We start from the raw sequence: 15,902 nt of genomic DNA, 5'->3' as shown, positions 1-15,902 counted from the left end.
ACAAATGTTTAATAAACAATGTTGAAAATAGTATACTAACAAGAACTGTAACCTCAAATGTTTCTTCGTAAATTTTATAACGATCTGTATTAAGCATGCATAAGATTATTAATAATAATAATATCATTAAATACAGCTTGTAGTCACTTATCCGTACTACGCATTTGTTTCGTATGGCTGTTTTTTGCATTGAGTTCAAAAGTAAGGCCTATTGTAGGCTATATTTTTACCTCTATAAAAGTCAATACTATTTTTGCAGTTAACATTATTTCTGTATTAACATGTAAAATGAATGTACCGATAATAATTATCCGAAATTTTTAAGTTAAACAATTGCAAAATTTTAAAACAATTTCTCAATTATTCATCTGAATCAACAGTAACCAGATAAACAATGATTTAGTCACCAGATAATACGTAAGAAGCTACTTCATATTTCGACTGTTTTATATCTTGATTTTATAACGAGATCTAGAAAAATTGTAAATATATGTAAACGTGTATTGTATTTCTCGACTTATTATTTTCCATTAACTGTGATCGGTAGGATAATGTGTGATTAAATTCTCTTCTGGACATACCAACACATGTAGTGATCATATGTAACAACTACCGGTATCGAAGCTTCCGTTGATGTGTTTCCGATCTGCTGGAAAGGTTTGTGTTTGTTTGTTTGTTTGTTTTTCTGTAAGTCACATGTAAAACATGCGGAATTACACTTGGATTTGCACTTTTTCGGAAATATCTTAGCATAGTCATTTCTAAAGTCGTAAATCACGATTCATTTCGCTGCTAATTACGAGAATCTAAATCAGTGAGCAAAATTAACCAATGTACAATATATTAAAATGTTACCAAAATGCTGGAAATATTTTAACATATTTATGTTTTAAGGCTTTAAAATTCATGTTATAAAAATAAACTTCATTTAATATACCGTATACGTAGCATTTATTTTTCAATACGAATTTAGAGTACTATTGTTGTTGTTTAGTCAAGTATCCGAAGACAAGTTTAAACCTCATAACTGGCACCAATAAGGCATCACTCATGAGGCAATTAAGACAGGAGATAATGGGATAGGGTAACGAGTTCCTTTCCTCCTTTAGAGTAGTCTACATACATACATACATACATACATACATACATACATACATACATACATACGTACATACGTAATCTTACATAAGTGTTCTGCCCATGGACAGGTCTTTCACTGCAAACCCAGCATCCTTCAGTAGGCAGTTTCTTCTCAGCCAGTGACCCAACCAATTCCTTTTTCTCTTTCTGATCAGTTTCAGCATCATTCTTTCTTTATCCACTCTTTCCAACACAACTTCATTCCTTATTCTGTCTGTCCACTTCACACACTCCATTTCCTATTTTCTGCCTTCCTTTTAGTTTCCGCCTATGATCTACATATCTTAATGTCGTTTATCATCTGATATCTTCTTCTGACCCGAACTCTTCTCCCGTACATCATTCCTTCCAGTGCATTCTTCAGTAGACAGTTTCTTCTCAGCCAGTGTCCCAACCAATTTCTTTTTTTCTTTCTGATCAGTTTCAGCATCATTCTTTCTTCATCCAGTCTTTCCAACGCAACTTCATTTCTTATTCTATCTGTCCCCTTCACACTCTCCTTTCTTCTCCATATCCACATTTCAAATGCTTCTATTCGTTTCTCTTCACTTCGTCGTCATTCCATGTTTTTGCATGTTAACTTTATTATTATATTGTATTAATAAAATTCATACATAAAAATCGAAATAATTTTGAATTGTATTCTCACAGTTATGAAACAAAAGGTACGAATTCTTTGAGATTGTTTGAACCAATATGCAACACTGCTACAGTATTTATTCATAGTATTTAATAATAGGTAAATGAAATTTCAATATTGTAATTTCAAATTGAAGACCCGATTTGATAAACATACCAATACCATTGAAGTAAATTGTTCAGAAGAGCAAGAAAACTACACAGGCTTGCAATATAAGAGAACTGAAATAAATATTTATATAATTAAAAACACAGGCTTAGACTCCGACTTGGGATATATGTAAAACAATATATGTCAGGTAAAAAGTTAAAATTCGATAAATAATGGACTTGGGATGTTTGTCAATTCAGATCTTCAATTGATAACCGGATATTTTTTCGGAATAAATAGTTTTACCCCATAAATAATTTTATATTTCTTGCGTTGTTGACATTATTATTATTTTATCATCTTTCATTTAACTAGAGTTTATATTTTAAAGTAGAATATTTTCATGTTATTAGTTTTATACACACATTTAAATTAATTTGTGTGCTTCGTCATCATCATAATCCCTATAGTCTATTCCTTCTTCATATGTGCCTGTTTATTACGTTATAGAGAGACAATAACGCAATTGTTGAAAACGAATCGTACCGAAAAGAAAGGGCCTAAATCCACAAAAATGCGAAAATGAGTTATTACCGGAAAAATGATAATTCATAGTCACATCTTGAAAAGGCGTATATATTCAAATAACATTAATGGTGATATAAGCTTGGCTGTGTCTTTGTTCAAGATATAGATTCTATGTCCAGGGACGTGGGACAGTTCTCTCCCAATTTAACATTGCAGGATGAATTATTACATAGAAGGCTGTGGTGTAAACCTTCCTGCGGCTATTTCTGTTTTTGTTTTTCATTTATGTTTAATGCACAGCTTCGTGCCTTTTAACTGGTTAATTTAATTTTCAGAAAAATTCCCTTTAGGCTGCTGAAAACGAGAGAAAGGTCATAAGTTCAGAATTTATTTAAATCTTCTCAAGTAGTATAAACGGATTTTGAAAATAACATAGCCCTAAGAGAGTTTACTACCGGTATTTATAAGTCATTATAACGCTTTCAAATAATTTCAGAAATTAGTATTGGGCTACTAAATTTCTGAAATTACCTGAAATCATTATAGTGACTATTAAAAGGAGTAAACTTTCCCATGGATATGTTATTTTCAAAATCCGTTTGCACTTCTTCAGAAAGTTTAATAAATTCTGAACTTACGACCTTTCTCTCTGTTTTCAGTAAAGGCGTAGTAATTTTAGTAGTAATCAGAACGGAGAGGGTTTAGAATTGAATGAGTTACATCAACTGCTTGTTTATGCGGCTGACGTGAATATTTTATGAGAAAATCCACAAACTTTTAGGAAAAACACGGGAATTTCAATTAATAATTATATATAATAAATTTTCAGTCAAATACACTTTTCAATTTGTGAGGTCAGATAATCTGTTACATCACAATATTTAATACGAAGTCACTAATATTTTCGACTTTAAAAAGTCATCTTCAGGTGCATGAGATGCAAACAATATTTAAAAAATATCACCTTTTTTTTTTAAATATTGTTTGCATCTCATGCACCTGAAGATGACTTTTTAAAGTCGAAAATATTAGTGACTTCGTATTAAATATTGTGATGTAACAGGTTATCTGACCTCACAAATTGAAAAGTGTATTTGACTGAAAATTTATTATATATAATTATTAATTGTATTCACACTTTTCTGAACCAACATGTCTTTCAAATTCACGGGAATTTCATTTGAAGCAAGTAAGGAAATAATTTGGAAGTAAATCCCGAAAAATCAAAGTATATGATTATGTCTCACGGCCAGAACATAGTACGAAATGGAAATATAAAATTTGGAAATGTATCCTTGAAAAAGTGGAAAAATTTAAGTACTTTGGAGAAACAGTAACACACTCGAGAAGGATTTAAACGCAGAATTAATATGGGAAATGCCTGTTATTCGGTTGAAAAGCTTTTGTCATCTAGTCTGCTTTCAAAAAGCTGAAAGTTAGAATTTATAAAATAGTTACATTACCGGTTACTCTGTATGGTTCACTTTGAGAGAGGAACAGAGGTTAAGGGCGTTCGAGAATAAGGAACTTAGGAAAATATTTGGGGCTAAGAGGGATGAAGTTACAGGAGAATGGAGAAAGATACACAACGCAGAACTGCACGCATTGTATTCTTAACCTAACATGATTAGAAACATTTAATCCAGACGTTTGAGATGGGCAGAGCGTATGACACGTATGAGTTAATCTAGAAATGTATATAGAGTGTTAGTTGGAAGACCTGAGGGAAAAAGACATTAGGGAAGGCTGAGACGTTGTTGTGAGAATAATATAAAATGGATTTGAGGGAGGTGGAATATGATGCTAGGAATTGGATTAATATGCTCAGGATGAATTTCAAAGAATTTCTACAATATTTTTTTATCATTATCCACATTGATAAAACGTATTAATTGATCGCCATTATACCCGGCTATTTTAGAGTAGGTACAGATAATAATCTAGGTAGGCCTAGTTGTAGTATTTATGATCCACAAAACAAGAAATGCGCAAGTGAAATTTAAATTTGTTTTTATGATAATCAGATATTTTGTTCGGAGTCAGTGGTTTTTTTGGGGGATTCTGTAAGAGACGGATTTATACGTGGCGTTTTAGGATAGAAAAATTGCGTAAAAACTATGATTATTAGAAGTATCATGTTTAAAATAATAAAATTAAGATTTATAGGATATAAAAGTGTTTTTGTTTTGCTACTGGAGTAGCAAACGTGACGATGTAATATAGGCTAACTTATTTGTCACTTAACTATCTCCTCCTCTATAACCGACTCAAAATTTGTCACAGCCCTAAACTCCTCTCATTTAGCTTTCCCGTCATCTAACTCACTCAAAATTTGTCATAGTCCTTAGACTTCTATCATTTAGTTGTCCCGTCATCTAACTTAAAATTTCTACAGTCGTCAACCTCTTGTCACAGGAGTTCCTCAGGGTTCAATATTAGGCCCCTTGCTCTTCTCTATTTATACAAACTGAATTTATAAATTCAAGCACTGTAGATATCAAATACATGACGACGTTCAATTGTATATTTTAGCCCGTCCTGATGTACTAAATGACAGCATTAATAGTCTTAATGAAGATCTTGACTCCATCTCTTCCTGGTCGCAACAATTTTGACAACCTAAACGCATGTAAATCACAGGCTATTCTGTTCGCGAACCATAGATTAATTCCTGATGTCAACGACCTGAATATTCCACTTGTGAAACTGAATAAAACAATCATCCCGTTTAGCTGTACCGTAAAAAACCTCGGAGTGCATTTCGAATCTAATCTCAATTGAGATACACATAATACTGTAAATATACATGTAAGAGGGCATTCACTATTCTCCACTCACTAAAAAGATTGTATCATTATCTATCTAAATTAAAACAGACGCTGGTACAGACACTCATTCTACTTCACTTCGATTATTGCGACGTTTTGTTCAGTGATCTCAGGATTGATTCCTCTCAGAAACTACAGCGTGTTCATAACGCGTGCGTCCGCTTCATTTGCAATATTCGAAACTATGATCATATCTCACCTTCTTTCAAGAAGTTATCATGGCATAGGTTACATGAGAGGAGAAATCTGCATTCGCTTTCTTATATCGAATTATGCACACTCCATCCCCCTCTTATTTATTCGTTTTCATACTCTCTCTCGCTATCATAATATCAATACTCGATCACAACGCTAGAAATTCCACTCCATACATCATCTCTGTATTCCTCATCTTACACTGTTGCTACCTCTCGTCATTGGAACTCTCTCTCGCCTGAAGTCAAGGGCTGCCGAACCTTGAAATCTTTCAAATCCAAATTAGAAATTATTTTATGACGAGTTGCAAAATTCTTACTGTTATGACGAGTGTTGTATTGCATGTTTCTACGTATTCACTATTTTTTTATATTCTAGTGATATTTAACTTATTTTATCTTTTTGTTTTCATCATATTTCCCGATAATGGTGTGTGTGTGTGTGTGTGTGTATGTATATATATATATAATATCTATAGGCCTAATGTGATAACTTGAGCTATATATAATCACAATTTTCCTTACTGTGTGTACAGTACTTAAAAATATATTGTGTTCATTGCATGCTTTGTACTTCACTATTTATTATTATTATTATAATTATTATTATTATTATTATTATTATTATTATTATTGTCTTATATTTTTATACTTTGTATGTATAATTTATTTTGACTACTGTTCACATTTTATTATGCATTTTCCTTTCTTTCTTTATGTTATATATTATGTCTGATTTCTACTGACTTCCTGTTTACGTTATATTATGATTATCTACTTCAGTTTTGTGTGTAAATTTGTAGTGTACTTTACTTTGTAAATTTGTAGTGTTTTTGTATTGCAGTTTTACTCCTGGTAGAGTGTTAGAGAAGACAGTATGGCCTTAACTTTGTCAGGTTAAATAAACCATTATTATTATTATTATTATTATTATTATTATTATTATTATTATTATTAATATTATTATTATTACTATCATTACTTGGCTATTCTCCCATCTAATCCACTCTAGTCTTGTCACAGTCCTCGACCTCCTATTGCTTAACTATCATCGCATGTGCCCGTGGTTTTTGTCATAAATCATTTTTTAACAGAGGTAACAGTCTTCCTTATGATTTTTAATTTCGGTAAAGTTTAAATTTTAAAGTAACGCGTTTTCCATTTTATTAATTTTATATAACATATTTAAATTAATTAGGTTAAAGGGTGTTTGAGAATATGGTGCTTAGGAAAATATTTGAGGCTAAGAGGGACGAAGTTACAGGAGAATGGAGGAAGTAGCACAGCGTAGAACTGCACGCATTGTGTTCCTCACCTGACATAATTAGGAATATTAAATCCATACGTTTGAGATAGGCAGGGCATGTAGCACGTATGAGCGAATCCAGAAATGCATATAAAGTGTTAGTTGGGGGGCCGGAGGGAAAAAAACCTTTGGAGAGGACGATACGTAGATGAGAAGATAATATAAAAATGGATTTGAGAGAGGTGGGATATGATGGTAGAGACCAGATTAATCTTGCTCAGAATAGGGACCAATGACGGGCTTATGTGAGGACGGCAATGAATCTCCGGATTCCTTAAAATCCATTTGTAAGTATGTAAGTATTTCAATTAATTTTTATTAATTTATTTATAGCATGTCGTTCTAATTCCAGTACCACCTATCTGAATTTTTACACAAATTTCATTACGTGGTATTTGTGTTTTATTTTCTATATTTCTCACAATAATTATACTCAATTTTGTAATCAATAATTGATTTAAGTAAAACTCAGATTGCAGTTTAGTTAATATTAGGATACGAAATAAACATTTTTTTCTTTTCCCTAAAAAAGTTGCTTTTTTTTTTAAGATGTGTGGTATTGGAATTAGAACGACGATAAAAGATATATTTATGAAATTATATTTCAGGTAACTTATTTACTAAAAAAAAAAGAGAGAGAGAAAGAAATAAATACAGAACTCATGTTCTATATTATCAACAAACAGCATTTTTGTGTGAGGACAATAATTTGAGTTGTGACTTTTTCAGGGGGTGAAAAAGCGTGTTGAAACTCTGTGCGTTTTAAATCTGTTTCTCATTTTCAGATTTATTACGGCATGTTTTCATTTTTGTCTTAATACGGATTGGAAATGTTCTATGTTTTGAAGCGCATATTTCAAATTTGCGAAACCTAACAATGTCCGAAACTACACGCTTCATAATGAACTGATGTTGTGCATGAGAACTAAATTATTATTTATTCTTGTTTATTTAAACATAAGTTTTAAGTATTTTAGAACCGGAAAGCATACTGAAGTAAAAAGAAAAATAAAACAAATAATTTATTCATTATATGTATTTTTCTTTATGTGATTTGATCCTGGTTGAGTGGAAGAGAAGGTCTGATGGCTTTAACTCTGCCAGGAAAAATAAAACATTATTATTATTATTATTATTATTATTATTATTATTATTATTATTATTATTACTATTAATTCATGTCTACCAAAACAGCTGAAGAACACTTTCTTTTGCATGTTTAATTTCTATTGCAAGGTATCTTATATTAATATTTGCTACTTGTACTTAAACTAACAACTGTCTATTATATTATTATTTTTATTATTATTATTATTATTATTATTATTATTATTATTATTATTATTATTATTATTATTATTTATTAATTAATAAAATGTATTTATTTAAGTAGAATATAAAACCTCTACTGGCTAAATTCCATTACATTCAACATTATTCCCATTATATCAATAGGCCTATATTTAGATTTTGATCCCTATATCATAGTTGCAATAAACTACTATTAAATTAATTTGCATCATTTAACTAACTAGCGAACTCAATTATAATTATTTATATATTGCATATAAATTGAACTGCACCAAATAAATTAACAAATTAATTTATGACTTTTTCGGATAGGATTTGTCTCTTAAATAGATCTAATTAAATAAACATATACTAGTCTTTAAATTTTAACTCACAGTTATTGGCCGTAGAATCTTCGTTGTTGTTTAGTCAACTGTCCGAAGATTGGTCTGAACCTCACAATTGATATCAAGAAGGCACCACTTATGAGGCAACTAGGCTAGGAGATAATGGGGTAGGGTGGCTATTGTAAATATTTATTTTAAGTATGCATTATGTCATTACTGTATTGATTAAGGAAGGCCTCATGGCCAGCGAAAATAAAACATTCTACATTCTATCTCGGTAGTTTAACACGTTGTTTGTGAATATTCATAACGAAAAAGTGGCACAAAACAAGTGACTATAAATTTAATATTGAAGAAAAGGTAATACATAAAAGGTGGAAAGGAATTCATTTATAAATATTTGCCAGTGAACTATTTATGTTTATTTTGAATAAGCGGATGATACATCGATGAGCAGTGACAGAAAATTAAATGTTTTGTTTTTTTATTGCAGGCTGGTGGGTACTAGTGCTGAAAGAGGACATGGCGACTCCACATTACAGCCTGCGATGGAACAATCACCAAAACCATATCCTAAATGCATTTGACACTTTGCTACAGAGTGAGACGTTGGTGGACGTCACATTAGTATGTGAAGAGACCAGTGTACGAGCGCACAAAGTGGTCCTCTCTGCCTGCAGGTCAGTCATTCATATATTAATGAAATATATATTTTACGGAGGTAATAAAACTTCGATATTTCGAAGTGCTTTCGGAAGCGGATAATGAATGTTTCGAGTTATCGAAAATTCGAGATACAGAAAATATGCCAAAATCGTCTCTATTTTATTACTGATCCATAAATACTGTACTCTAACTAATTGCTGCTATGTTATACAACTAAGATTTTAATGTTATAAATAAAAGCCAGTACTTATTCGATCAATTTCATATTAATCAATTAGTGTTGGCATGTACATTTTCTTTCTACTTCAAATGGACTGAACTAATCGAAAATGTTTCAACTTCTCATATTACTACTATAAATCCGTTGCAGATACTGCATTAGCCAAAATTGTCCCATTGAAGTTGCAAATTTTATACTAAAATTTACATAGATAACATAAATAAATTTCGAACAGTGGGATTCAAAGAATGTCTGTAGACCGCATCTCTGTTTTTCAGTTTAACGATTTTATCGTTTTATCAACACAAGACAACTTCAGAGATAATATTAAAAGAAAATCGCTCTGAAAGAATAATGACCAGGACATGTCGTTCTCATCGCCCTGCAGTGGTGGGTCTCATTGTGTACACTGCAGTTATTGTACTGTTATTGAACTGTATTGAATGAAAGACAGAAGTAGGATTAGTTCTGATTGCTGGCAAAAGAAACTGCTTTAAATTCTGTCCTCAGGTTATGCTAGAGGAGGAATGATATTGTTTACGTCTTGTGGACGTTTCAATTGAATGAAAAACAGTAATTATAACGCTCGTTGAAGTGACGGTGCTTCATCTAATTCGTTCAGTTGTACATTATTGAACATTTTCACCCGAATTTCGAGTTAATGGTAGAGTCTTATGTTTGGTGTATGAAATATTCGAGATATCGAAAAATTCGAACAACAGAACATAACAAATTTTATTACATACGAGGTCTCCGGGAAATTAAAATTACATCGCAATATCGAGAATTCAAGATAAAGAAATTCGAATTCCGGAAATTCGACTGCATTTATTCCTAAATACAATTTTATTACATAGTTACAATGGATATAGATGAAGCTTCGTATTTTACTTGAGTGTAAACAAATCATATTTTAAAAAACTCGCGTGCAAAAATTAAACAGGAAATAGGGGATGCTATACAGACCATTTTGAGATATGGAGGTCACCGCTGTGGAGTAACGGTTAGCATGTCTGACCGTGAAGGTAGATTATTTTACGACGCTGTATCAAGATATCAGGTTATTAGCGTCTGAATGAAATGAAGGTGATAACGCCGGTGAAATGAGTCCGGGATCCAGCACCGAAAGTTACCCAGTATTTGCTCAAATTGGGTTGAGGAAAAACCCCGGAAAAAACCTCAACCAGGTAACTTGCTCCATCCGGGATTCGAATCCGGGCCACCTGGTTTCGCGGCCAGACGCGCTAACCGTTACTCCACAGGTGTGGACCCTGACCGTGAAACAAGTGGGACTGGGTTCAAATCCTGGTTGCGACAAGTTACCTGATTGAGGTTTTTCTCCAAAGTTTTCCCCTCAACCCATTAAGAGCAAATGCTGGGTAACTTCAGGTGCTGGACCTTGGATTCATTTCACTGGCAATATCATCTTCATTTTACTCAGACGCTAGGTAACCATAAAGAGTCGTAAAATAAACCAATTAAGAAAAAGATAGGGAACTTAGAATCTGCGAAGTCAGATTAGGCCTACATTTATTTACACCTATTATTTACATTTATTTACAATTATATACCGTATATTTATTTGTATTTTTAAATTATTATTTATTATTTATATTTATTTATATTTTCAAATTATTTTATATAATTTACAAATCTGAGTTAACAACGTACTGTACGTACAGGGATTAATTCTCCGAATGGTATGAAAGGGGCTGTTGACCCATACCAAGTTATGTAATGTGACAATGTAAATACGATAGATAAAACCATCTTGTGGATGACAAGTCAATAAACAAAACATGATTCCTATATGTAAATAATACATGTAAATTTAAATGCAAATTCTAAATGTAAATGCTAAATGTTGGTGGCCGTCATTTTGAGCACTTGTGAGATATAAAATCGTAAGTTAAATTGTTAAATCAGATTTGTAAATGGTATGAAAATAATTTTAAGATGTAAATGAATGTAAAGAATAAGTTTAAATAAATATAAATAATAAATGTAGATACTATAGAAAACATTAAGTGGTAGAGGTAGACAAGTTCAAGCACATATCTCCTTAATCTGACATAGCAGATCCCATCTCATAATATTCTGCAAAGCATCTGCTATTTCCTGTTTAATTTTTGCACGCTTTTTCTGAATCACTCTATGTATTATATTGTTACTAGCAATAATTTCGAAATTTTCTTGGAGTAATTAAAATCAATAATAATAAATTAGAAAAGTTATACACTGAAATTTCTTTAATTCGAACTCCATTATAAAAAAATTGAATTATCCATAATTCAAATTTTAACCAATTTTCATGAAAATCACTTTCGTAATTAACATGGAATTGTTACCTTAGCATTATTAATAATAGAAGAAAGGGCAGATAATATTCTCTCATACATTAAACCACCACAGTAAAATAAAATTCAAACCCTCTTTTAAGAAGTATGTAACTTTTACTTTTCTTTGTTTTTAAATAATGCCACTTGATGATGGACTCAATTCATAACATATATTTGTAAACAACTTCGCTGGATAATTCCGCCCTTTTCTTTCGTTGTATAGCCTACCTACCAGAATATGTGAAATTCTTAAAAGTGCTTAATTAAGATTCTATGTACACACAATGTAAAATTCTCTGTGCATCTCTAGGAATTAAATTCATGGTCAGATACAAAAAAAAATAATTATAATGACTACGCATTTATTTTTACTAGCTAAGTATGTAAATTAATTTCAAATATTATCGAAATGTTCCTTTTGAAAATTCGCTGTATTCAATTTTAACGTTAATTTAAAAGGGAATTTGATGGATAAGAATTATTAATAGCAGATATAACTATTATATTTTTAATCATAATTCAGTTAGGTTTATCTATTCTAGTTTTTATAATTCGTAGCTACCATACTAATTTTTTTTCAATCATATGTTACAATGTAATGTTAAAGTTTTTTTTTTTTTGGAGGGGAATAATGCCAGTTTGAATTATTCAGCATCGAATTAATAATTTTCCGCTGTACCTAAATCATTATATAGCCATAGTTAAGGGTAATCTTGTTTGCGTATGAGCAGTATGACATATTTCTCATATAGGCCTATATACAGAGGAGAATTTATCAATAGGTTAAGTAGGCTACAGTGTAGAGCAGCAAATTTGAGCGAATGCAATGTTTTGAAGAAAATGAACATGCAAAATCATTAATCAGTTCTCTCAGTAGAAGACATGGCGAAAAAGTTAAAAAACTTATATACAATTTCTAAACACACCTAAAAGGTAAAATGATTTGCATTTGAAATGGTTAGGGAATCGAATATACAAAACGTCAGAAAAATTTACTCCTAAAGTAGCGTATATGTTCATTTGCTGTTAAGCAAGGGATAGTAGTATCATCAGATTTGTTAGAATGATTTGAATGCCATATACCGCGAGAAAATTGTGCACTATTGGCCTAATTCTGGCACTGGTGCCAGAAAAGGTTACCTAGCAACTAGTATTCCACTTTAATACAATTTTATACAACGTACCTGTAAGAAAAAGCTTCAAAACAACAACAAACTGACATTGTCTTGAAAACCGTGCAATATATTACGTCATATCCTATACTACGTCACAACATTACATTTTATAAATTTATAGTTTTTTTTACATATATTAATGCTAGAAAAGCATAAAACGTTGCATGTAACACGTGTATAATCTTCATTATAAACACTCGTGAAAATTAGCGCTCTCACTTACGCTCATGTGCAAAACATTCACTTGTGCCATAATTACCAAGATTATACACTACAGTAGTTACATAAATTACTATTGTTGCTTTATTTTCATAAATGTTTATGATTACTTTTTGATCCTACAGAAAAAGCGTTTAATAAGTATTTATTTCTCTTTCAGTCCTTACTTCCAGAGGATATTTTCAGAAAACCCTTGCAAGCATCCAGTCATTGTTTTAAAAGACCTCAGGGGTTGGGAAGTACAAGCAATTGTGGATTTTATGTACAAAGGAGAAATCAGTGTTGTACAAGAACAATTATCATCTCTAATAAAAGCTGCTGAATCCCTTCAGGTAAATAAAATAATCCTACCTTTCTGGACATGATATAGAACTGCAGTTCAGTCAAAGTGATATGGTGGTATTTTTATAGAATTAAATATTGAATTATGAACTCGTATGACTTCGAGTTGAACCTTGAAGCTCACAATTTGTAGTAGATGTGTAGATCTTGGAATCATTATGATAGTTTGCATTTTAACTACGGCAATATTATCTAATTCTTTAAAAGCAAATTATTTCAGGATGAAACTATCAATAAAAAAGCTGCTAGTACCGTATTTGCTCGCGTAATTTGCGCCCCCGCGTATTTTGCGCACCCTACTTTTTAAGGGATTATTTTGAACTTTATTTTTGATCCGTGTATTTTGCGCACACATTTTACGTACATATTTTTTTCAGTGTAGTAGGGATTCACCAGCAACTGAAGTACCTGCTTCAGAAAGAAACCCCAAAGTCCCGCTACTTTAACAATGCTTGTCCTTGGTAGAGACAAGTTACCAGTAGGCCTATAGAAAATTAGCTATACCGTAAATACTTACCTATACATATACTAATTGAGATAAACTCAGAACAGGACCTCTTATTTGAAAAATCCGCATATTTTACGCACCCCAATTTTTCAGTGGCCAAAGTTAATTAAAATGTGCGCAAATTACGCGAGCAAATACGGTAGATGAAGTGATGTAAGTATAGAAATGTATCTGAAATATCAATAAATTCTTAACACTTATTGAATAGTAACGGTATTTCAGATCTGTTGTTTGATCCTCAAAAAGCAATCATAATGACTGCAGTTATCACATTCTTCCTCAATTTCTACTGAACAATGCCATTTCTCGTATTGTTCAAATCATAATTACATCTAATAATATGATATAAAGTCTCGTGCTGTGGCATTGTGGTCTAAGGCATCCTGCCTAGGACTTGCATTATGAAATGCGCGTTGGTTCGAATCCTCATGGCAGAAGAAATTTTCTCAAGAAATTTCGATCAGTGTATGGGACTGGTGCCCACCCAGTATCATGATACACTTGAGGAGCTACGATAGGCAGCGAAATCCGGTTGCGAAAGGCAGCTATAACGGCTGGGGGGATCATCGTGCTAACCACACGATACCTCCATTCTGGTTGGATGATCGTCAACCTATGTTTAGGCATGTGAACGTGAAGCCAGCAGCCGGCTGGTTGATCTGGGCCCTTCAAGGGCTGTGGAGCCACGGATTATTAATATGATACACAACTTTGCAAATAAAACAACTGAAGTAATTGCATCTTGGAATTAATTTTCATACCATTCATTATCATTTTCATTTCTTCCACCTCTTCCTCCCTCTTCTTTCATTTTTTCTTCTGCCTCGATCTTTTCTTTTCCTTCCTCTCTTCCTTCTTTATTTCCTTTTCTGACTGTCCTATTTTCTTCAACTTCACGTTTTTATTCATCTCCTTTTCCTTCGTCATTTTTTTTCCTTTTTTCCTCTCTTCTTTTCCCTTCCCTTCCATCACTGTCTTTTACTCTCCTCTCCTTCTCCCAATCTTCACCTTCTCCTTCTCCTCTTTCTTCCTCTCCTTACTCTCCGTCCACTTTCTCCTCTTCCCTCTCTTCTTCTCTGTATTCTCTTTTTCCTCCACTCTTTTATTCATCTCTTTCTGTTCTTCACCTCTTCATATCTCTTTTCTTCTTCATCATCATAGTTTTGCAAATTCTGATCATTATATTGTGGTGGGGAATTATAATTCTTTGAAATTTTAATTATATAATGGTGTGATGGATATAATACATTTATCAAATAATGATAATAAATTTAAAACAAAATGGTATAATAATTATAAAAAATTACAAATAAATAAATATGAATTAATAATTTAATGTATATTAATATATTTAGCTTAATTTAATTTACTTGTTCTTAGAAGACTTCCCTTTCTGAAAATCATGTCTATTTTTATAACAGCCTTTTTTCTTTACAGAGATTATCACTGATACTGCATGAAGGAATTTGGTATTCCGAGAAACTTATAAATTTGTCAAAATATTTACCACAAATGTCAGTTTTAAAGTAAAAATAAAGAATAATTTTTCATAGAATACTCATGTAACTTCAGGCTCTTTCCCCCAGCCTTCTTTAATCTGCTGGTTGAGAAAATAGTAACGCAAATTAGAGCAACAAATTGCAGGATAAAGCTAGAAAGTAAAACAAATATTTTAGCTTATGCTAATGATACTGTGTTGCTAGGTGAATCAAAGAATTAAATAAAAGTCTTAATGACAGCTTTAAACGAATCAATAGCATTAATAGAACTTAAAATAAATAATGACAAAACAAAATATTTGGTAATATCAAGACAGCCAAGTACTATTAAAGAGTTACAACTAAACACACATACATTCGAAGTTGTAGATAATTTTAAATATTTGAGAAGTACACTTAGCGGCAAAAAGAATGGGCCGGCCGACAATTTCTAAGTTCCAGAGACATAACATTGCGCATGCTCGTCTCGTCAAAGCCGTAGTTCACTAGGTAACACATAATTAAACCATTTAAATTTGCTGTATTTTGTTTGAGTCTAAATTATGTAATAAAATCGAATGGTGGGTTGATT

General features: G+C 31.9%; 1 protein-coding gene across 2 annotated transcripts in view; it reads left to right on the top strand.

Moving 5' to 3' along the window:
* Nucleotides 1-15,902, top strand: part of lov (jim lovell) — a 437,315-nt gene that overhangs the window by 398,502 nt on the left and 22,911 nt on the right. For both annotated transcript variants that reach the window (XM_069843710.1, XM_069843711.1), the window contains 2 exons: nt 8,857-9,043; nt 13,143-13,314. In XM_069843710.1, coding sequence (XP_069699811.1) covers nt 8,886-9,043; nt 13,143-13,314 — 330 coding nt within the window. In that variant the 5' untranslated portion in view covers nt 8,857-8,885. The remainder of the gene's footprint in view (nt 1-8,856; nt 9,044-13,142; nt 13,315-15,902) is intronic.

The sequence above is a fragment of the Periplaneta americana genome, chromosome 13, assembly GCF_040183065.1.
Source record: "Periplaneta americana isolate PAMFEO1 chromosome 13, P.americana_PAMFEO1_priV1, whole genome shotgun sequence".
Lineage (NCBI taxonomy): Eukaryota > Metazoa > Arthropoda > Insecta > Blattodea > Blattidae > Periplaneta > Periplaneta americana.
The sequence above is the reverse complement of the archived record's forward strand: the minus strand, read 5'-3'. Positions and strand labels throughout refer to the sequence as shown.